The sequence below is a fragment of the Eucalyptus grandis genome, chromosome 6 (assembly GCF_016545825.1).
Source record: "Eucalyptus grandis isolate ANBG69807.140 chromosome 6, ASM1654582v1, whole genome shotgun sequence".
Lineage (NCBI taxonomy): Eukaryota > Viridiplantae > Streptophyta > Magnoliopsida > Myrtales > Myrtaceae > Eucalyptus > Eucalyptus grandis.
This window is the reverse complement of record NC_052617.1, coordinates 42,365,201-42,383,615: the sequence shown is the minus strand read 5'-3', so window position 1 is coordinate 42,383,615 and position 18,415 is coordinate 42,365,201. Positions and strand designations below refer to the sequence as shown.

Here is an 18,415-nt window from a genome sequence, read left to right as displayed (position 1 = left end):
GAAATTTTTGATTTGAATGGATCGCGGCCGAAAAAGATGCTTTGTCATTATTTGTTTTTAAAGTCGCCGGATGATACTTTTCTCAGTACAGACTAGTGGCGACTTTTGACGCTTTAGATAGATTTTTCGTAAGAGTGACAGTCCTTCAATTCCATGTATATTGAGTCATTATGGATGCATATGTGTGCTCTTAGGTGGGTATTTTATACCTAAGCATTGAATTAGAAATGGATAAACATGGGTTTGTGAATACATAGAGATAAATCAGACTATCTTTTTGAAGGTTTGGATGACTCATGATTATGGGGATATGCATCGTACCACGTTTCCTTTGACTTATAGCAATTAACTAAGAAAAAAGTTATCTTTCCATTATATTGAAACCTATCTTAGGCAGATTACCAGGAGTCAATAAAATAATTTCAATGACTTCATAAATTAAAGAAGACATATGTCAGAATGAGTGATTCGGATATAAATGTATTCACATTTAATAATATGTAAATTGAAAGAAATGTTGCACGTTTTATCTAAACATCCAAATTAGTGTCTTTTCAAGAGATTGTACTTGTAAATCGAAAGAAATGCTAGATTTTGTTTTGTACTTGTAATTTATTTCTTTTCTTTTCGGGAGTTGGAGATTGCGATCTTTCAATGACACGTGCTGAAATAAAATCCAGCACGTTGTGAAGACTTTCTGTAAGTCCTTGAATGATAGGAAATCTTTGATTTGAATGGATCGCGACCAGAAAATGATGCTCTATTATTACTCTATTCTTAAAGTCACCGGAAGATACTTTTCCCAATACGGACTGGTGGCGACTTTTCACGCATTAGATAGATTTTTTGTAAGAGTGACAGTCCTTTAATTCTATGTATATTGAGTAATTATGGATGCATATATGTGCTCTTAGGTGGCTATTTTATACCTAAGCATTGAATGAGAAATGGATAAACATGGGTTTGTGAATACATAGAGATAAATCAGACTATCTTTTTGAAGGTTTGGATGACTCATGGTTAGGGGGATATGCATTGTACCACGTTTCCTTTGACTTATAGCAATTAATTAAGAAAAAAGTTATCTTTCCATTATATTGAAACCTATCTTAGGGAGTCAATAAAATGATTTCAATGACTTCATAAATTAAGGAAGACATGTGTTGAAATGAGTGATTTGGATATAAATGTATTCACGTTTAATAATATGTAAATTGAAAGAAATGTTGCACGTTTTATCTAAACATCCAAATTAGTTTCTTTTCAAGAGATTGTATTGCGCAACTCAAATATACGTCACTGTTCTTCAAGTGCTTTTTGATGATTGGTTTCTCTAATTTTGGTGATAAGATCATGCACTTTTCTATGGACATCACGCACTAGAAAACTTTTTCTCCTTCAGGTTCGTGTTCGATTTCTTCACGTCTCATGTATAATTCGTTCTCTCTCTCTCTCTCTCCCCAACAGCTTCAACAGCACTGGCCCAAACGCCCAAAAGAGGGAAAAGAATTAAAAACGGGATAAAAAATTAAAATTGGAAACAAAATTCCTTAAATGCAGGCTGGTCTGCTCGTCCTAATCCTTCTCCGAAAGCTCAGCTCACTTTTTCTCATGTGATTCCTCCACCTCCTTCCTACTCTCACCTCTCTGGCAGGGGAGAAAAAAAGACTCCTTTTGGAGAAAAGCCATGGATATTCCAAGGCGGGTCTTCCTGGTTTTTCTTCTTGGCCTGTCGTGCACAACTTGCCTTTCATCCGATTCTTCCTTGAGCTCAAATGGGTCGCCGGTATCCCCCCAAAAGTTGCTCGATTTCGCCAAAAGCCGAGATTTTTCCGAGTGGATGATTGGCATTAGGAGGAAGATACACGAAAACCCTGAATTGGGATACGAAGAGTTTGAGACCAGCAAGCTTATAAGGTCGGAATTAGACAAAATGGGGATTCGATACAAGCACCCACTTGCGGTGACTGGCGTCGTTGGCTTCATTGGGACTGGCAAGCCTCCTTTTGTCGCTTTGAGGGCCGACATGGACGCTCTTCTCTTGCAGGTTTGGTTAACCGTATTTCCTTCTGCTTCTTCTGCTACATCGTGCTCTCCTTTTTCTAGTTTGGCTATTGATATTCTCGTGGCTTTTTACGCTTGGTCATTAGAAAGACCAGAGCTTTATTTTATCTCGTTTTTTGTGTGTAGAAATGGTTTCAGGGTGAGAAAGAAAACTTCATGAAATTTGGTCCTACATTGGGTCCCTCTCGAGCACCTTTTCTTTTTAATGAGTGGCTGAAGTTTGAGGACATAAAATCTAGCGCATGGAGCGCGTTAACTCTATTTGCTTAGAGCCATGAGTAGATGGTTATGACGGTCATTCACTAAAATTTGCACTGATGCTTTTGTCCTTCAATAGGAAATGGTAGAGTGGGAGCACAAGAGCAAAGTTCCTGGGAAAATGCATGCTTGCGGACACGATGCTCACGTTGCAATGCTTCTGGGTGCTGCAAAGATCCTTCGAGAGCATCAGGAAGAAATACGAGTAAGTTTTACGTGCTTCTTTCATGATAGACACCCTGGCTTCGTCCCTTAAAAGCGGTGTTCGATGAGTTAGGATGATACTGAATCGACCTTAAGGTGTTCGGTGGTTTCGATGAAAAACAGCAAGCAAAACGATTCCATCTCGGGGCTGGCCACAGAGAGAGATTTCTTGCCGCGTCAACCCATTAAACGTATCTGAGTCATCTCCTCTTCACATTTGCAACAACAACAACAGGAACAAATTTAGCCTTATTGCACTAAATGTGGTCAGCTGTATGAATTTTTTTAAACAGTATTGGGCTGGACTTTGTATCAAGTAGTCTACAAGCTCCATCTTTTTGAGACCTTCATTTTATTTACTTGTATCATTACAGTTGAAACATGTAAATCAGTGCTCTGTCTTGGTTAATCTTACACCGTATCATGTGTACATTTTACGTGACCAGGGCACGGTGGTACTTGTCTTTCAGCCGGCAGAAGAGGGTGGTGGAGGAGCTAAAAAGATGATCGATGCTGGGGCGCTTGAGAATGTAGACGCTATCTTTGGGCTACATGTTGCACCTCATTTGCCTGCTAGTGTAGTGGCTTCAAGGCCTGGCCCTCTTTTGGCTGGGAGCGGTTTCTTCGAAGCGGTCATAAGGGGAAAAGGCGGTCACGCTGCAATTCCTCATCAAGCGATAGACCCAATACTCGCAGCATCTAGGGTGGTTGTTAGCTTACAACAACTCATTTCGCGGGAAGCTGATCCTCTGGACTCTCAGGTACTTCAACGAATCCATCTGTGAAGATACCGTCCTGTTTAATGCCTAACTCTCGATTACCTCCCGTCTAATTAAAAAGTAGAAGGAAATTCTGGAGATTTTTTTTGGAATTAACCGGAAGGATGATTAATCCGATTCTCAGTACCTGATATTTCAAACTTTCATCTGACGCTATCAGTGCATTTCCAGGTTGTGACAGTCGCAAAATTCCAAGGAGGAGGAGCATTTAATGTTATTCCAGAGTCTGTTACTATTGGTGGCACCTTTCGAGCCTTCTCAAATGAGAGCTTTATGCATCTAAAACAGCGAATTGAGGAGGTACTGATTCTAGAGAGAACTGGTTCAAGGAGGCGCTTTTTGTTACCTTCAGTCTTCTAACATTCAGAAATATGCTGCTCCTGTTTTTTCAACTGAGGCACTAATCACTCTGTTTTTTGCCATATTTACTCCAATTCACGCGCTGATCATACTCCGACAAAATTGATCTGTTTGGCCTTTCCAGGTTGTAACCAGCCAAGCTGCTGTTCAGAGGTGCCATGCCACCGTTCATTTCTTTTCAGAAGAAAATCTCTTCTTCCCACCGACCATAAATGATGAATCCTTGCATAAGCACTTCAAGAAAGTCGCTAGAGAATTGCTCGGTCCTCATAAAATCAATGATATGCAGCCAATGATGGGATCAGAGGACTTCTCATTTTACCAGGAGGTGATACCTGGGTACTTCTTCTTCCTCGGAGTAGGGGATGATACAGGCGAACGCTATGACTCGGCGCCCCACTCACCCTATTTTAAGATAAACGAAGATGGGCTTCCTTATGGTTCTGCTCTTCATGCATCTCTGGCTGTTACATATCTTCTCGATCAACAGCAAAAGTTCCAGTCTGTCGAGGGAGGGCCTCGAGATGAATTATAGGGATGATCATCGGTTTATATAAACAAGTGATGAAGAATAATACTCCCAAATTTTCATGTCCACATTTTATCCATGGACGGCCATGTATATATGGGAACTTTCACTTCCTCATCTTCTGTAAGTTCTGGATTTCCAAAGAGAATCATAACAACAGGTAAATTTCCATCAACATTATACAACAATTGTCCAGGAGCCTTCTGGCTAATCAACCTGAATGAAATGTAAATCAAATACAGATTACAAAATGTACTCTCCCCCAACCACTGATTTCTCCAGGAGCCTTTTGGCTAATACAATTGTCTTGCAAGAATTAGGAACAACATTGCCATAGCCAGAAAATGCAAACAATTCGATTCCATATGATGAAGATCTCACTGCACATTGTGTTTCCTCCAACATGAGGGTTCCGTATAAAATTTTTATAGAAGCATTATATAAGTTTTTCTAAGATTTCAAATCCAAATCCAAGGTAAGCCAAGACGCTACCTTCTTTCTAACCTATGTATATCAAGAATACTTGCAACATACAAAAATAGCCTCTCAATTTTGATACTAATACAATGAACTTAGCTTCCAATTACTCAGCTTATAAAGAATATAACTTCTACTGCTAGACAAATATCCATGTCCATCTCGTGAGTCGAGAGCATCCATCAAAAGCCAAAAACTTTTGATGCAAGATCTAGAAGGGGTTCTAAAGCACTGGGAGCAAACTTTCTAGCAAAGAGAAAACATAGTGAAGATGGTTGGTTATTGTAAAAGCATGTGCTACGCTCATTAATTTTCTTCTTGAAGAATTCTTCGGTTATATCGGCCTTCCCGAATGTAGCAGGGTGAGCACCGCCCCTTGACCAATCCACCCAAGTGAGGGTCCGATTTGCCAAAAGATGAGGGGACTGAATTGCCAACATAGTGGGAAAGTAATGTTCATCCACATAACAAGCCGGTCTACAGAAATCTCTAAACTTGGGGTAGTACCTGGTGTCTACAACTATGTCTAAAGCAAGTTTCCTGTTTACTTCGAACCACTGAGCACCTTTACGCCACTGAGTGAGGTTGACTTCAGGGGCCATATTTTCGTTATAGCGACCTCTTCCATAAGGCCCATCTTCATCGAATGAGCCCACGAAGCTGTACCTGGACCTCAGTAGGTAAAGATAGATGACGCTGAAGTTTTGTAGAGGAATGCAGGATTCAGACAGCAGGACAAACCATTCATTGGACATATCGAGAAGCGCATTAGCCAAGAGTCTCCTCTCAGCATCGCACATACTCATCATCCCCCACTCCGCCACCTGCACAGTAAATATTCAAGTGAAAAGAATACTCGATTTCCCCATCAACAGCTCAACAATTTCATTGTACATGTGGTTATCATCACGCCAGCACAGATTACAAATTAACAAGGCAGCAAGTTTCTTGAGAATGGCTTGGGCACATGGCACTATATTCATTTTGTTAGGATAACCATATATCATGGAGCAACCTTTCAACGAAGCTTCAAAGTCATATTCTTAAATGATGAAGATAATTACACTTAAAGTAGGAGATATTCAACACAAAAAGTAAATAACCCCAGAAGATTACTTGATCATTTACATGTCTATTGACATGTTTGTTTTAACAGTCAGAAGGCAACTCAAGATAAGGGAAAGAATCATCTTCATGTACTTGCTATGACAGCATATGATTATAAAAAAAGGTGAACAAGGTACTTAATCTGAGAAATGCAAGAGACAACCAGCAAGTGAAGCAACCTATCATTACACATGAGCTATCTTAAACCCAAGTATATGGAATAAAGACGGATCATTCTTCTTTTACATTAAACAATGTCATCAAGAATCATTATAAACCAAAGACAAGTGACGCATCCCTCACCAGGATTTATGCTGCTATATTGCCAGAATCAATAAAAATAATCTTTAGTCCTACCATGGATTTCTCTATAAATCCGTATGCAGAGTCATTTCAGGGGTTCAAATGAAAATGAAATACCATCAACCTTTCTCATGATGAAAAGAACATTCTTCATGCTGATTATTGTGAATCTTTGCCTATCGCAACCAAGTTTGTGTAACATGAAAAAGAAAAACTCCAGAAAGGTAATCTCAAGGCTGTTAAGCATGAAGCAATCCTAATTTAACCAAGCCACTTAAGTTACAAGAGGAAGTCATGCACCAAGTGCAAGTGCTTTTCGTCCTTCATGCAGACAAAATCCTCTGTGATGGTAGAACTAAAATTACTTTTCCCTAGTCAGAAGTACATATATCCAACTCTATACGTGATAGCAAAATTGTTGCCCTCAATATTACGTGAACTACAATACAAATATGAACATCCTTCTTGATCTAATGAAGAGCTATTTTTTGGAGAGCTTCTATTCCCACTCCTACCTTCTGACAAAGTAACTGCTTTTACTTTCTTCCCAAGTGTCAGCAAGAATGAATCTACAAGCAAATCAAGGATAAAGCCTTTAACAGCTAAAATTCTAAGGGATGCTGGGCTTGTACTTTTTGGTTGTGAGCATAAATAAGGCAGGAAACACAAATTATCTCCCAGAGTGGGAAATAACCCAACCATACTCCGGTTCAGCTTTTACCTTTTCTCCTCATTCACAATTTTACCGCTTCTAAGAGAATTCTACCGAGAGCAGCAGCACAGCAAAAGCCTAGATATATATTTTTTTCTTCTATTTAGAAAAATGGCGAATGTGGTAAGCAACATATCAAAAGTTAGGCACTGCATTTTTAGATGCACGAATCCTTCAGATAAAGATCTAACAGGGCCAGGGAAAAAAGTCAAGCATTAGCTAATGATTGAAATGGTTCGCAATCAGATGATCCAAAATGCAGATTAGTAATTGTCTAACTGAAATGACTTAATGGCATGAATACAAGGGAGGTCGTAGGAAGCAGACTAGCCCTGGTAACATGGGTTACTGACTACATCTCCAACTAAACCACAATTCCCATGAATTCCCAAGAAAGGCTAAAATTGAAACACCCTTACGGAACATAACCAACATTTTGCAATAGTCAAAGTGTCAACATATTGTTAGAACTCATGCAACCAAATACACTGAAAAGGCTTCAATGACCTCTGTACTGTCATGTGAAAGAGGGAGAATTCATATTCTTTCTTGTGGTAGACAGGAGAAGAATGCTAAAACTCTCACTGTTCTTGTTGATGAGAAAGAAACTTAACGGAGAAACATGAACTTTGATATCAAAGCTTGCTGATACCTGGCTTGGGATTTGTCTCTGGTGGAAGACCGATTTTGGCGGAAAATCAACATGGTAAGATGGATGCGAGTGGATGTAGATGGAATACTTGTCCTCATTCCCCTTGAAGAACCTCTCCCAGAGAGGTGCCAGCGGCAGCGGACCCTTTGTCAAGAACATAAATGCGATCTTGGGTTTTCTCTTGAATGGGTAATTTTTTATTCGTGGCATGAAAGACGCCCGCCAAAATAGCTCAGAATCGTTCATGGTATGCAACAAATTCGACGGCGGCCTAATCCAACTCGACAGCCTACTAGACTCTTCAAAGCAAGGTCTTATGTTGGACTCTGCCACCGGAACGAGAATTCGACCTTGAACATTGAAATATTTCACAGCATACATACTAACAACAGAAAATCCGAGACTGACGAATAGAAACAACACAAAGAACTGGAGAACCCGCAATGGCAAAACCCTAGAATTAGATTGATTTGCTTTAATAGCAATGGCATCCTTCCCTTCCTCCATCGCCACTGCCCTTAATTGCATGTTTGTTCCCCCAGCAAAAACCTGCGCCCTTTTTATTGTCCAATGCTCATCACATGGACCAACGTCTCCTACGGACAGATCCCAGAAGAACCCATACCTCTTCAACCATGTCACTGCTTTCCTCAAACAAGAAAGGCCATATCGCGTTGTGTACCGGAACAAAGTCAGAAGGACCAAGATCACAATATCACCTTTTTAAATGGGCGACAACAAGATCGGTTCTTTCACCAGATGGGCATTAGCAGAAAATAAGTTTTCCCCCAACAACGAGTGATGTCCGAACGAATCAAGACAGCCCACGCTGAGATTCCTAAATTTAGCACCAATCAAAGGCATTAGAAATGAACGCCGCACGCACACGCACTCAGGCACTCAGAGAGAGAGAGAGAGAGATTATGGTTACCATGTGGGCTGCTTTTTGTAATGGGGCGCACAGATTGCAAGACATCACCCAGTTACGTGCCCAACCAATTGTGAAATGGCGTGATCCACGAATTTCGTACTGTTTGACACAATATTTAATTTCCGGCAGTTTCCTGAATGGCCGGCTGCTGGCGAATCTGGATGTCTGCTGCTGCATCCGAGAGAGAGAGAGAGGTTTAAGGAGGTATTCTTGTTTGTCCCTCTCAATAGGTGGCGTGGCATTGCTTTGAAAGCTACTAATATGGGACTTGTCTCCGGTTTGAATTAGGACCGTGTGATTTTGAGAGCAGGCAGAATGAGGGTTGGCTGGGCCGAAAGCGAAGAAGGACACGTTTCATGGGCAGTTTCTTGACGGCTCTGGTGCTTTCACTTGTGTTCTCTCTCAGTTTTTGGGCTTCAAAGTTTTCTTTTTTCCCCATTTCTAGAGATCTTACATGGAAAATTCTACCCCGGTTCCGCGGTTCACGGTTCAGCCGTAAATACCCAAATAGGTAAGCTTGAGTTACACAAGGTAGCGCGAGAATCTTATGCTCTGTGAACCACGAGATGTCAGATTTGATTCTAGTTCTGTGTAACCTCTCGAGATTGAACAAAGACAAAGTCAATAAGACTTGATTACATTAATTCCGACACTGAAAGAGATGAATTTAATACCATGCGTAAGGCTAATGTAGATACTGCTGACAATAATAAAAGGGGAAGAAAACGGGGAGAAATATCCGCGTCTTTCTTTTATATCAGTTCATTCTTTCATCAATTTTTCAAAACTTTTAGATATGGCGGTTGGTAGATGCTCTCCTAACTCGCATGCTGACTTAAATTGACCCAACTCCATATTCTCTGTTATTTCATTCTTTTTTCACTTCTGTTCAGCTATTGTTTTCGATGCTCCAGCAACTGCCAATACCTTCAAAGTTTCTGTTTGACGTGGCACCTACTTCTTGCCCACTCAAACCAAGAGCAAAATGCCAAGAGCCTATGCTCATACAACATGCTTGTCATTGAAAGATACGACAAGTAAGAAAGTTCATTGTCAACCACTCAGAAGCATGTATACATTTCAGGCATAAGTTGGGTAGCTCGGACCCCAAAAAAAAAAAAAAACATATGCTTGTCTAAGGAGCTAGGCTCAACGGTCACTTTCTGCTTAGCAGGTATTAGTTAATACAGAAATTATCTGGGACAGGGGAATGGGCTACTCATGCCGTTTCCTTTCTTCTTGTATTGATTGAAAGATACGAGCTGCCGATTCCGCAGCCGACCTCGGGTTATGAGGTACAACCTTGATCACCTTTTCTAGCCGGTTGCTGCTATGCACCTGCACTTTCTGATCTGACTTTGTGGGATCTCTAGGAAATAGAGGAAGCGCAGCTCCTCCTAACTTTTCAGAGGGATTACTTCCAGTACTTCCCTGAAGCTCATTTTCCTTTAAAGTTGGACTTTTAAGACCATCACACGAGATTACTCGACTTACCTGGGTTGACACGTTGCAGGAACTCTGGTGGGTTCGACTGATGTTAACTTCCCCTGTCGACCTCTGGTTGACCTGCGGATTTGATTGAGAGCCCAAAATGAACGGATTGCTCATAGGTTCAATGGCCGAGCTAGCAACAGATGGATTCGTCAACGGAATTCCCCAAGGCAGAAAGAAGGTTTGGCCCGCCACAGAAGTCCTGGGAAGGATTCCCATGGCTTGTCGTTGGGAAGCTGGGATACCAAATGTCATGCCTACATCATTGCCCATGGACTCAAAGCTTATAGGTGCGCAACCACCATAAAGGGGTCCAACAGTGCCTCCTCTGGGAGGGCATACCGCAGAATAAGACTTATAAATGAGCCCTTCCGAAGGGCTCATCATAGGAACTAACCACTGGTTTCCAATGCGTGGGAAGCACCGCAGGGTTGGTTCACAAGCGGCTGGATTTGAAGTTTCTGAATAATGGCTTTGTTCTGGTTGTTCACCAACGAGCTTCTTGCTGAAGTCACTATCTATTGGAGGGAGGGGAAGTTTTACCATTGGGGTGGGGTTCCTCTCTTGGGTGCTTAGCGAATTGCTTTTCAGTAGTGTTGTTGCTTCTATGAGACATTCAGATGGAACTGACTTTATTGCATGGTGTTCTACTAAAGGATTCCCAAAGTAGAGACTACTTCCAAGTAGATGAGGAGATCTTGAAATAAGTCTCTGCACCTGGATCACACAAACAAAAGGGTACCACAGTTTCGCTTATTAAGACCATGTCCAAGAAGATAGAGATAGATCAATCACATAAGAGGCAGAGCAACTTTGAGTCAGCGAGAGAAGGTATACCCTTATTAGCCTATGCAACTCAAACACTTGTGCTGCAAAGATCCTCTGTTGACTGCAGATTGGACAGGAGAGATGAGTTAATTATGAAATGAAGGACATTTTCCCAAACAAGAATGGATTACAGTTGGAAAGATGCAGCTTTCTGCAAAGCAAGCAAAATGCAACGCATTTAGTGAACCTATCTAGAAGTAGAAATAAAAATGTCAAAGGAAGAAGAGATAAATATTATTCATTCAACCGCAACAACATATAGTAAGTAATTTGAGCAATGTCAACGATTTCTGTTCCTACACAGACAAATAGATACTCTGCATGTTTTTTTATTACGTATACTTGTACAGAAAACTGATTATATGTTGTCTCTACCAGTACACTAGATCTAGACATGAAGTGGAAAATCTCAATGGAACGTGCATATTAAGATTTCCATTATGCATCAAAGTACTTCCATAGATGCACTTTGCACAGGAGGATTTCCGTTTACCCACCATCCCAGACATTGAAAGTTTATCATGTTGAGAAGCACTGGCCCCCACATCATATTGACAACGTATATTTTTTTGGCCAAGCATATTGATGATAGTAATAATGATATCATCCCCCTCATCAATAATTTGCACGACCTGTTTTGTCACAGAAAAAACCATTTTGTTATAGCCTGCGCTTCACTATCAACCGAGTTCCCACCAAGATGATGACGATTTGCTCTTCAACCATAATCAGATAATGCTTATTACATTGTCTCACATGGAACGTCATCTTAAAATGAATTCTTCCCGTGTACAAATGAATACTAAGAGTTTGAATTGCTCTGCAACAGCCAATCTGCTACCCTTAGGCTTCACCAAAAATTTCTTAATATGGTGACAAAGTTTAACAAATGTGGCCTTATGATCAGACACTGCTTTTCTTCGACAGGAGGGAGAGAGAGAGAGAGAAAGAGAGAGAGAGAGTATAAGGGATATTAGGGCTAATAGGAGCTAGCAAGGAAAATCATCTCCAAGAGTCAGACAAAGAACTAATGCGAAAACGATTTTCCACCAAAGAAGAAAAATGAGATTTCTAAATAAGATGAAAAGCAACTTACTTGACAATGGCTTTTCTCGCATTCCAGTAATGTTTTTCACCTATTACTCCAACAACATCATCTGGCAACAGATACAAAGAAGATGGAGACTCTTCTAAACTGTCCAAGACATTACATCCATTTCCTTCTGCTGCTTGGATGGGATATTCACCGTCTTCATGATCCTTATTGTCACACTTGGTCCCATTTGCACCCCTTTTCCCATTCTCAATCAATGGCTTTGAACGCAATCTACTCCTCAAACGTGAAGCATTGCCCTTGCTTAATTCCTCTAAAACTTCACCTCTAACCACTGATATGTCTTGCTGGACATGACACCCGTCACCCATTGATGTATTCGAACATGCTAACCCATCAACTGAACTGCTTCTACATTCTCCAATTATAGATGCGTGAGATCCTTTTGAAGTTTCGGATATTTTGTCTTTGCTTGATGGGGGGAAAGATGCATCTGTATTCTCCCTACATAATGTGACTGGCCTCTCATGACTTGCCGAAGACACCTCTTGATTGTCTAGTAATGGATTTCTTGCGCATTGTCTTGAATTCATGCTGGTGGATCTTGTAGGGTCAATCTGCTTTTCTCGAGAACTCTTACTTTGGCTTGAATCGTCCGTGTGTAAGGCAGGATTAAGCTTGAGATTTTTGTTGCACTTACGGTCACTATGGGGAGTTAATACTCTCTTGACAAGAGCTGGAATAGTAAAATCATCAGCATCTCTGTGTTTCCTCGGAGCAACTCTCTTGAAATGCGATGAACCCCGTGCTTGCATCAAGTTGATCTCTCTAGTTTCCATCAGAGAGTTCAACTTGACGCCAGCAGAAGCATGCAGTTCGGCTTTCCTTGCAAGATGAGTGACTGCCGAGCTACACAATGGTGTCAGCGCGTATCTTTGGTTTGCACCGCCCTACAGTCACCGTATAACCTAGCAATTAAGTACGGTACACCTAAATTTCCAATTCGATGTATATTCATAATCACATATCAGAAATAGTCAATTCCAGTACTGCAATTTAATTCGATAAACAGAAAGGAAGAAACCGGAGAATGCTCTCGCTTCAATTGGACTTATAGCTACAGAGCAAGTTCAAGACTCAGAATAAAAAATTAACGATGGGAAGAAATTGCTAAGAACTTACAAAAAGCAATGGCGCCGAAGAAGCTAAAGAGCCACCCTGGTCGAGTGGAAGGGGCAATAACGATGTCATTGGAGAGTTGAAGCTTTGTGAGGGAATGCTGAGCTGTTCATAGAGAGCCATTTTGTTCCTGGGAGGTGCTCTGGGCCCTCCTTTTTCCGTATCATTCACATGAAATCTAGGAAACATCGGACTCGTGTTCATCTACTTCTCATGATCTTTGACTTCTCTCATCTTCCCCTGATTCCCTCCTCATCACAAGCTCCACAGACTTCATTTTTTTGGACCTTTTCTTTCCCCACCCAAAATTGCTCAGGAACACCCCATTTCAACCCATACCAAGCACCCTCTACAAAGCACAAAAAGAAAGTCCCTTATCACTTGTCACAGACCATCCAGCTCATAAAAATTCAAGCTTTCCCTCAAGAACACCCAATCAGATGCAACATTCCTCTCTTTTTTCACATAAAAACAACAACCCACATTGCGAAAGCATCGCAGAATTGTCCATCTTAATCTATAAACAATTCACAACGGCAGGGAGTCGAGCTTATGAGGACCAAAGAACCTCAATGTGCGAAAGGCAATGGCTTCGGTTCATCAGCAAGCTGTCCGAAAAAGGACGTATCCACAGATCCCGAGGCCGACCCATCTCACAAGATCACACGTAGTGCCCGAAAATGGAACGAAGGAAACACGCATCCGAACTCGTCCACAAGCACCCAAATGAACAAAATCACCTCGAGGAAGGAGTGTATTTACGCAGGAACTTCCTCATTGCAAGGAAAAGGGCTACCGCCAACGGAACCAACTGCCAAAAATAAACATGGGAAACGGAGGCAACCCGAGAAAGAAAAGGAAAAGAAAAAGGGGAAACTGAAGAGAGTGTGGATAGATATGCACGAGGAAGATCGAAGACTCGGCTTGAGAAGAGGGCCTGCGCTAAAATCAATTCCACACAAATTCTGTGCGGATCACTCACTCCGAAACATAACAGCAAAAAATAAAAATAAATCCACCAATGCAAAAAGAAAGAAAAAACCTAAGCAAACAGAAGCTACCCAAATCAGGTATGGGCGCGGTAGGTCCCGAGTGGATAGGACTAGAAGGAAAAAATCTTTATGCACTTGTCATGAAGCTTACTTCATTCCCAGCCACCAGATCCCATTAATTGGACGCATATGATGGGTCGAGATGAAACGAGTTCATGATTTAATGCGTGCAAGAATTAATCTTCCTAAAAATATCCTCTTTGTTCACGAAATGTTGCTACATAAGGTCAATTAGTGTCGCCTCATATCAGATTGGCCGAACCAATGTCTTCGGAGAGGACAAAATCCCTCGGCTTGATGGTCATCACGTTCTCCATTCGTACCCTATAATAACTAATCACGTTTTCTTATGAGTGAGTACGGCATTTTCCATAGAAGCATAAGACCAAACTCCAAACCGAAGAATTCGTTTGGCCTTTTGCATTGGTTTAGTAAGGCAAGCTCTGCAGCTGGAGGAGGCCATATGATCTCGTGGATCTCGACAGCGGTTCATGTTTCTTCCGACCGATGAGTAATTTGAATGTCCTGAAACGTGTCATCGGATCATTATTCGCTTCGAACAGGGATTAGTTTAAAGTCTCTCGAACTTTCCCATGCTGCAAGTAAATGGGCCGGCCCCAGATCTCTTTTAGGGCCTGCCCCTAGGAATCTCAATCCTACGAGCCGGGCTTGATGAAGCCTGCGAATGTAATTTTCCTGGTAAAGATGGACATCGTCCAAACCAGTTGACCTCGTGGGGGGGCCTTTACGTTATCTGAGCCCGACATAAAGCCAGCACATGGAGCTTGAAATAGTTCATCTCGTCTAAAACCCGTGCCATCAACCTGTTTTTTCTTTCTTTTTTTTTTTGTCGTTTCAATGATCTTGTTACCAACTGCGGCACGGCATCTCGAACAACCCGTCTCATCAAAGTTGTTGGGTACTCACGACCCACCGCCATGTTACCATCTTAAAGAACATGTACCTCACGCTAAGCATGTGATATATCATGTTAAGTTTTGTTAGATAACCATCTTTTCAAAACTCGTGCATTCTATATCTTCAATCGGAGAATTTTCAAGAATCTGAAAGTGATGGATTGAAGAAAAACAAATTGAAGATCAGCGATAAAAAATATCTAAACATCTAAAGGCCTGTTTGGCAACGTGCCAAACAGTGCAAGTTCCGATTTTTTATTTCCAAAATCGGTTGGGACGAGAATCGTGTTTGGTAAAATTTTTTCCCTAAACAATTTTGAACAAGATTTGAAAATAAATAAAAAAAATTGATTCTTCATCCGAGAATCAGAAAAAGAATCAAAACGGTGAAACCCTTACTCTTCCCTTTTGTCATCCCGGTTGCTGTCCGCCACCGCCCATCACCGTCCGCCGCCGCCGCCGCTGGTCGCGGAGGAGGCTTGCCAGGCAAGCCCGGCGAGGTGACCGCGAGCTCGTCGGTAGGAGGCAAGCCTAGCCTCGCCTGGGCCAGCCACTTAGGCGAGGCTCGGCCGACGAAGGCTAATGAAGCCGAGGGCCGATGACGCTCGGTGAGCGTCGCCGATCCGGCAACCAGCCAAATGAAGAAGAAGAAGAATAGGAAAAAATAGGAAAAAAAAAAAAAGGAAAAAAGAAAAAAAGTAAAAAAAATATTTAAAGTTTATTTAAAAATTAAAATAAATTAATTTGGAACATAATCAATTAACACGGTATCAAATGCAATTCTATTTTAGAATAAAAAAATTTGGACGCTTATTAAATGCGTTTTTTACTCGTAATAAAAATAATCATTTCTAGTCGAATCACCATAAAACAGAATTGTTACCAAATGCGCCCTAACAATCAAAAAATGAGAAGTCATGCTTGCCACGGTAATCGTTGGCGATATATTGAACCGTGATCGACTTTCTTCAGAGGCCGATGAAATTGCATAAAGTATTCTGATATAATAAGAGCAGCCGGGTAAATTATTTTTGGAGTTTTGAATTTGGAAGATGCGGAGGGGGCGAAATTGGGCCAGGTGGGCCCAGACACGCGAGGGGGTCGCTATCGCATTCATGGCTCGAGAGGCCCCAGATTTCTGTGAGGGCCCAATGGGCTCCGCAATGGACGGGGAGGGAGGAAGGTTGATCAGGTCATTTCGGAGGGCGGGGACAAGACGTCGGGCACACAATGGAATGTACGTACGTAGGAAAAACCTCGCAGCCACGAACCAGGTCGGACCAAATCGGAACTCTCGAGACTCAACGACGACACATCCTGTCCCCGTCGGCCCCCCCTCTCCGTCGCCATCCCCTCCTGTCATCTTCATGGATTGGTATTACCAACACGAGAACCCCCGTCCAACAGTCTGTCCCCTCGTGTTTCCCTTGCTTGAAAATGCATGCATCAGTATTTGTACTACGTAACCTTTGTAAGAACGTAAAAACAAAAGAAGAAGCTGTAAATGTAATTTTAGAATAAGGATTAATTAGCGCTAATCCATGCAAGATGCTCGCCTTTGCTCTCCTGCCATTGGAAAAGCTTACATTTTGAGGTGGGATAAGGTGGAACGATCTCCCGTGGAAAAAGGTGATTAGTAGAATGTATTGAAAGCTTGAGCAATTAAGTGGAGAGATATCGCATAAACATAAAAATTATATATAATACCCATTGTCAAGCGATGTGGGATATTTCAACATTCCTCCAACGTGTAAGTTGGATTAGGAGTAACATGTGAAATTTGATTAACAAGGATAAACACACACGAAAAGGGACATTACCAGAACTCGACGAAAGAAAATGGGATGTAATATTCTATGCATTATCAAATGAAGAATAGAAGTTCCCTATAGATAGGACGGGAATACCATATTAGCGATCAATATTTGCTTAGGAACATACTTTTGAATTGACATGCGGGCTGACATGGACTACTTTGTGTAATGAAAATGGTGTAATATGAGTTTATTGGGTGTGAAGATCATGTAATAATAATTAACTTAATCCGAAATAGTACCCTAATATAACCTAACACGAACGATTTGTAAATGAAGTCACGCGTCGCATATTTTGAAAAGAGAAGGAATCGACTATAGTTCCTCGGATGAAAGGAGAAGAAATCATATTCAGAAGATAATGCTAAAAATAAGGAAAGATGCTCTCAATCCTATGATCAGATGGTCCTGGTCCTGGGTATTTACACCTCCCCTGCCCAAAGTCCACCGTTGCGGTCTCCCACGTGGGACGAGAACATCCCACGGGGGTTCCCGCCACTGTTCGGTCGCCACGTGTGCAGAGCGAGCCGCGTTCACGTGTGGAGCTGTAATAATAGAAGGGAGAAGAATTCTGGTGGGGGTGGGGCGGGGCCCACAAGGGGGGACCACCGTCGGCTTCATCTGAATGCGAAGCCGAGCCAAACTGGCCCGACTGGCTGACCGCTTAGATCTTGTCATGAAGCAAAATGGAATATACAGAATATAGAATGCGAGAGCGAAAACGAAAACGAAACGGCATTGATTTCGATTTTGACATTCTAGATTTAGAAAGTTTATTTATCTACTGTATATAATGAAAATAGCTTTTTTTTCGAGAAAAGAAAGATGGTACTTCTATTTTTTTTATTTTTTTTTATAAAACAAGCTGATGCATATCCTTTTATATATTGATGATTTATTAAACTCAAGATTGAGAAAGTAAAAATTAAGGGCGTGAGAGTTTATACAAGACGATGTGTAGCTACCTTTGCTTGGTTTTGTTAGACCTTGATGTTGTCCCTCAGGCTTCTACCCTGCAAGCTCTTTTAGTCGGTTGCCTTTCACTATTGCTCTCAAACTATATGTCATTGGAGTTGTGCAAGCTCTTTTAGCCGGTTGTCTTTCACTATTGCTCTCAAAAGATATGTTATTGGAGTTATAGCCCTCAAGTCGGCAAATTTGAAGAATCAAGCCGAGGGGTGGAGGAAGTAATTTTGCATAAGGAAAAAATGCTGGATGTATTAAGAATTTATAAACTTTCTTTTTTAAAGAATCCGCACTGATAATGAGAAAGATTTTTGCATATACGCAAAAAACGTCGAGAATATCATAATTTGATTAATCAGTCCAGGTTGGTTTACTAATGGGATGCCCCGACTCATTTCATGAAAAAAATGTGACCAATTAATCAACCAACAAAACTACTTGTTATAAATAACATCTTGTTATTGCATCGAAACATATAAATATGATAAGTTGATTAGAAAGTTCTGGATACAATCATAAGTCTTTGTCTTGTCTTTTATGCAAAATACTTCTTCGACATTAATAAAAGGGGAAAAAAAAGAAGCAAAAAAACAAATGTAACTTCCTACTATAACGAAACAATGGACCTTCAGCGGGGTGGAAGGTCAACTTACGAGCTACACCTACCCTGTTTTCCATTTATATATAATATAAATCTATATATCTATATCTATATATCTATATATATATATATATATA

At 41.1% G+C, this 18,415-nt stretch overlaps 3 protein-coding genes across 6 annotated transcripts; 1 reads left to right on the top strand and 2 right to left on the bottom strand.

Moving 5' to 3' along the window:
- The first annotated feature begins 1,632 nt into the window (after window positions 1-1,632).
- Window positions 1,633-4,369, top strand: LOC104449939 (IAA-amino acid hydrolase ILR1-like 4). The gene is made up of 5 exons (XM_010064267.3): window positions 1,633-2,047; window positions 2,402-2,527; window positions 2,973-3,287; window positions 3,477-3,605; window positions 3,790-4,369. Exons 1-5 carry the CDS (start codon window positions 1,688-1,690, stop codon window positions 4,198-4,200), a joined length of 1,341 nt encoding a protein of 446 aa, XP_010062569.1. The 5' UTR covers window positions 1,633-1,687; the 3' UTR covers window positions 4,201-4,369.
- A 170-nt stretch (window positions 4,370-4,539) lies between these two features.
- LOC104449935 (glycosyltransferase BC10) lies at window positions 4,540-8,765 on the bottom strand. The gene is made up of 3 exons (XM_010064260.3): window positions 8,377-8,765; window positions 7,446-8,283; window positions 4,540-5,495 (listed from the first exon to the last, which is right to left on the bottom strand). The coding sequence occupies exons 2-3, from the start codon at window positions 7,971-7,973 to the stop codon at window positions 4,854-4,856; spliced, it is 1,170 nt and encodes a 389-aa protein (XP_010062562.1). The 5' UTR covers window positions 7,974-8,283; window positions 8,377-8,765; the 3' UTR covers window positions 4,540-4,853.
- A 597-nt stretch (window positions 8,766-9,362) lies between these two features.
- On the bottom strand, window positions 9,363-14,019 carry LOC104449937 (protein HEADING DATE 3B). 4 transcript variants are annotated; one of them, XM_039315909.1, is made up of 6 exons: window positions 13,497-14,019; window positions 12,932-13,277; window positions 11,792-12,699; window positions 11,193-11,327; window positions 10,705-10,756; window positions 9,363-10,584 (listed from the first exon to the last, which is right to left on the bottom strand). In XM_039315909.1, exons 2-6 carry the CDS (start codon window positions 13,130-13,132, stop codon window positions 9,592-9,594), a joined length of 2,289 nt encoding a protein of 762 aa, XP_039171843.1. In that variant the 5' UTR covers window positions 13,133-13,277; window positions 13,497-14,019; the 3' UTR covers window positions 9,363-9,591. The 4 variants fall into 4 exon arrangements, with proteins under 4 accessions (XP_039171843.1, XP_039171844.1, XP_039171842.1 ...); XM_039315910.1 differs by having other exon boundaries at window positions 11,792-12,717; window positions 12,932-14,019; XM_039315908.1 differs by having other exon boundaries at window positions 12,932-14,019.
- Between the last annotated feature and the right edge of the window lie 4,396 nt (window positions 14,020-18,415).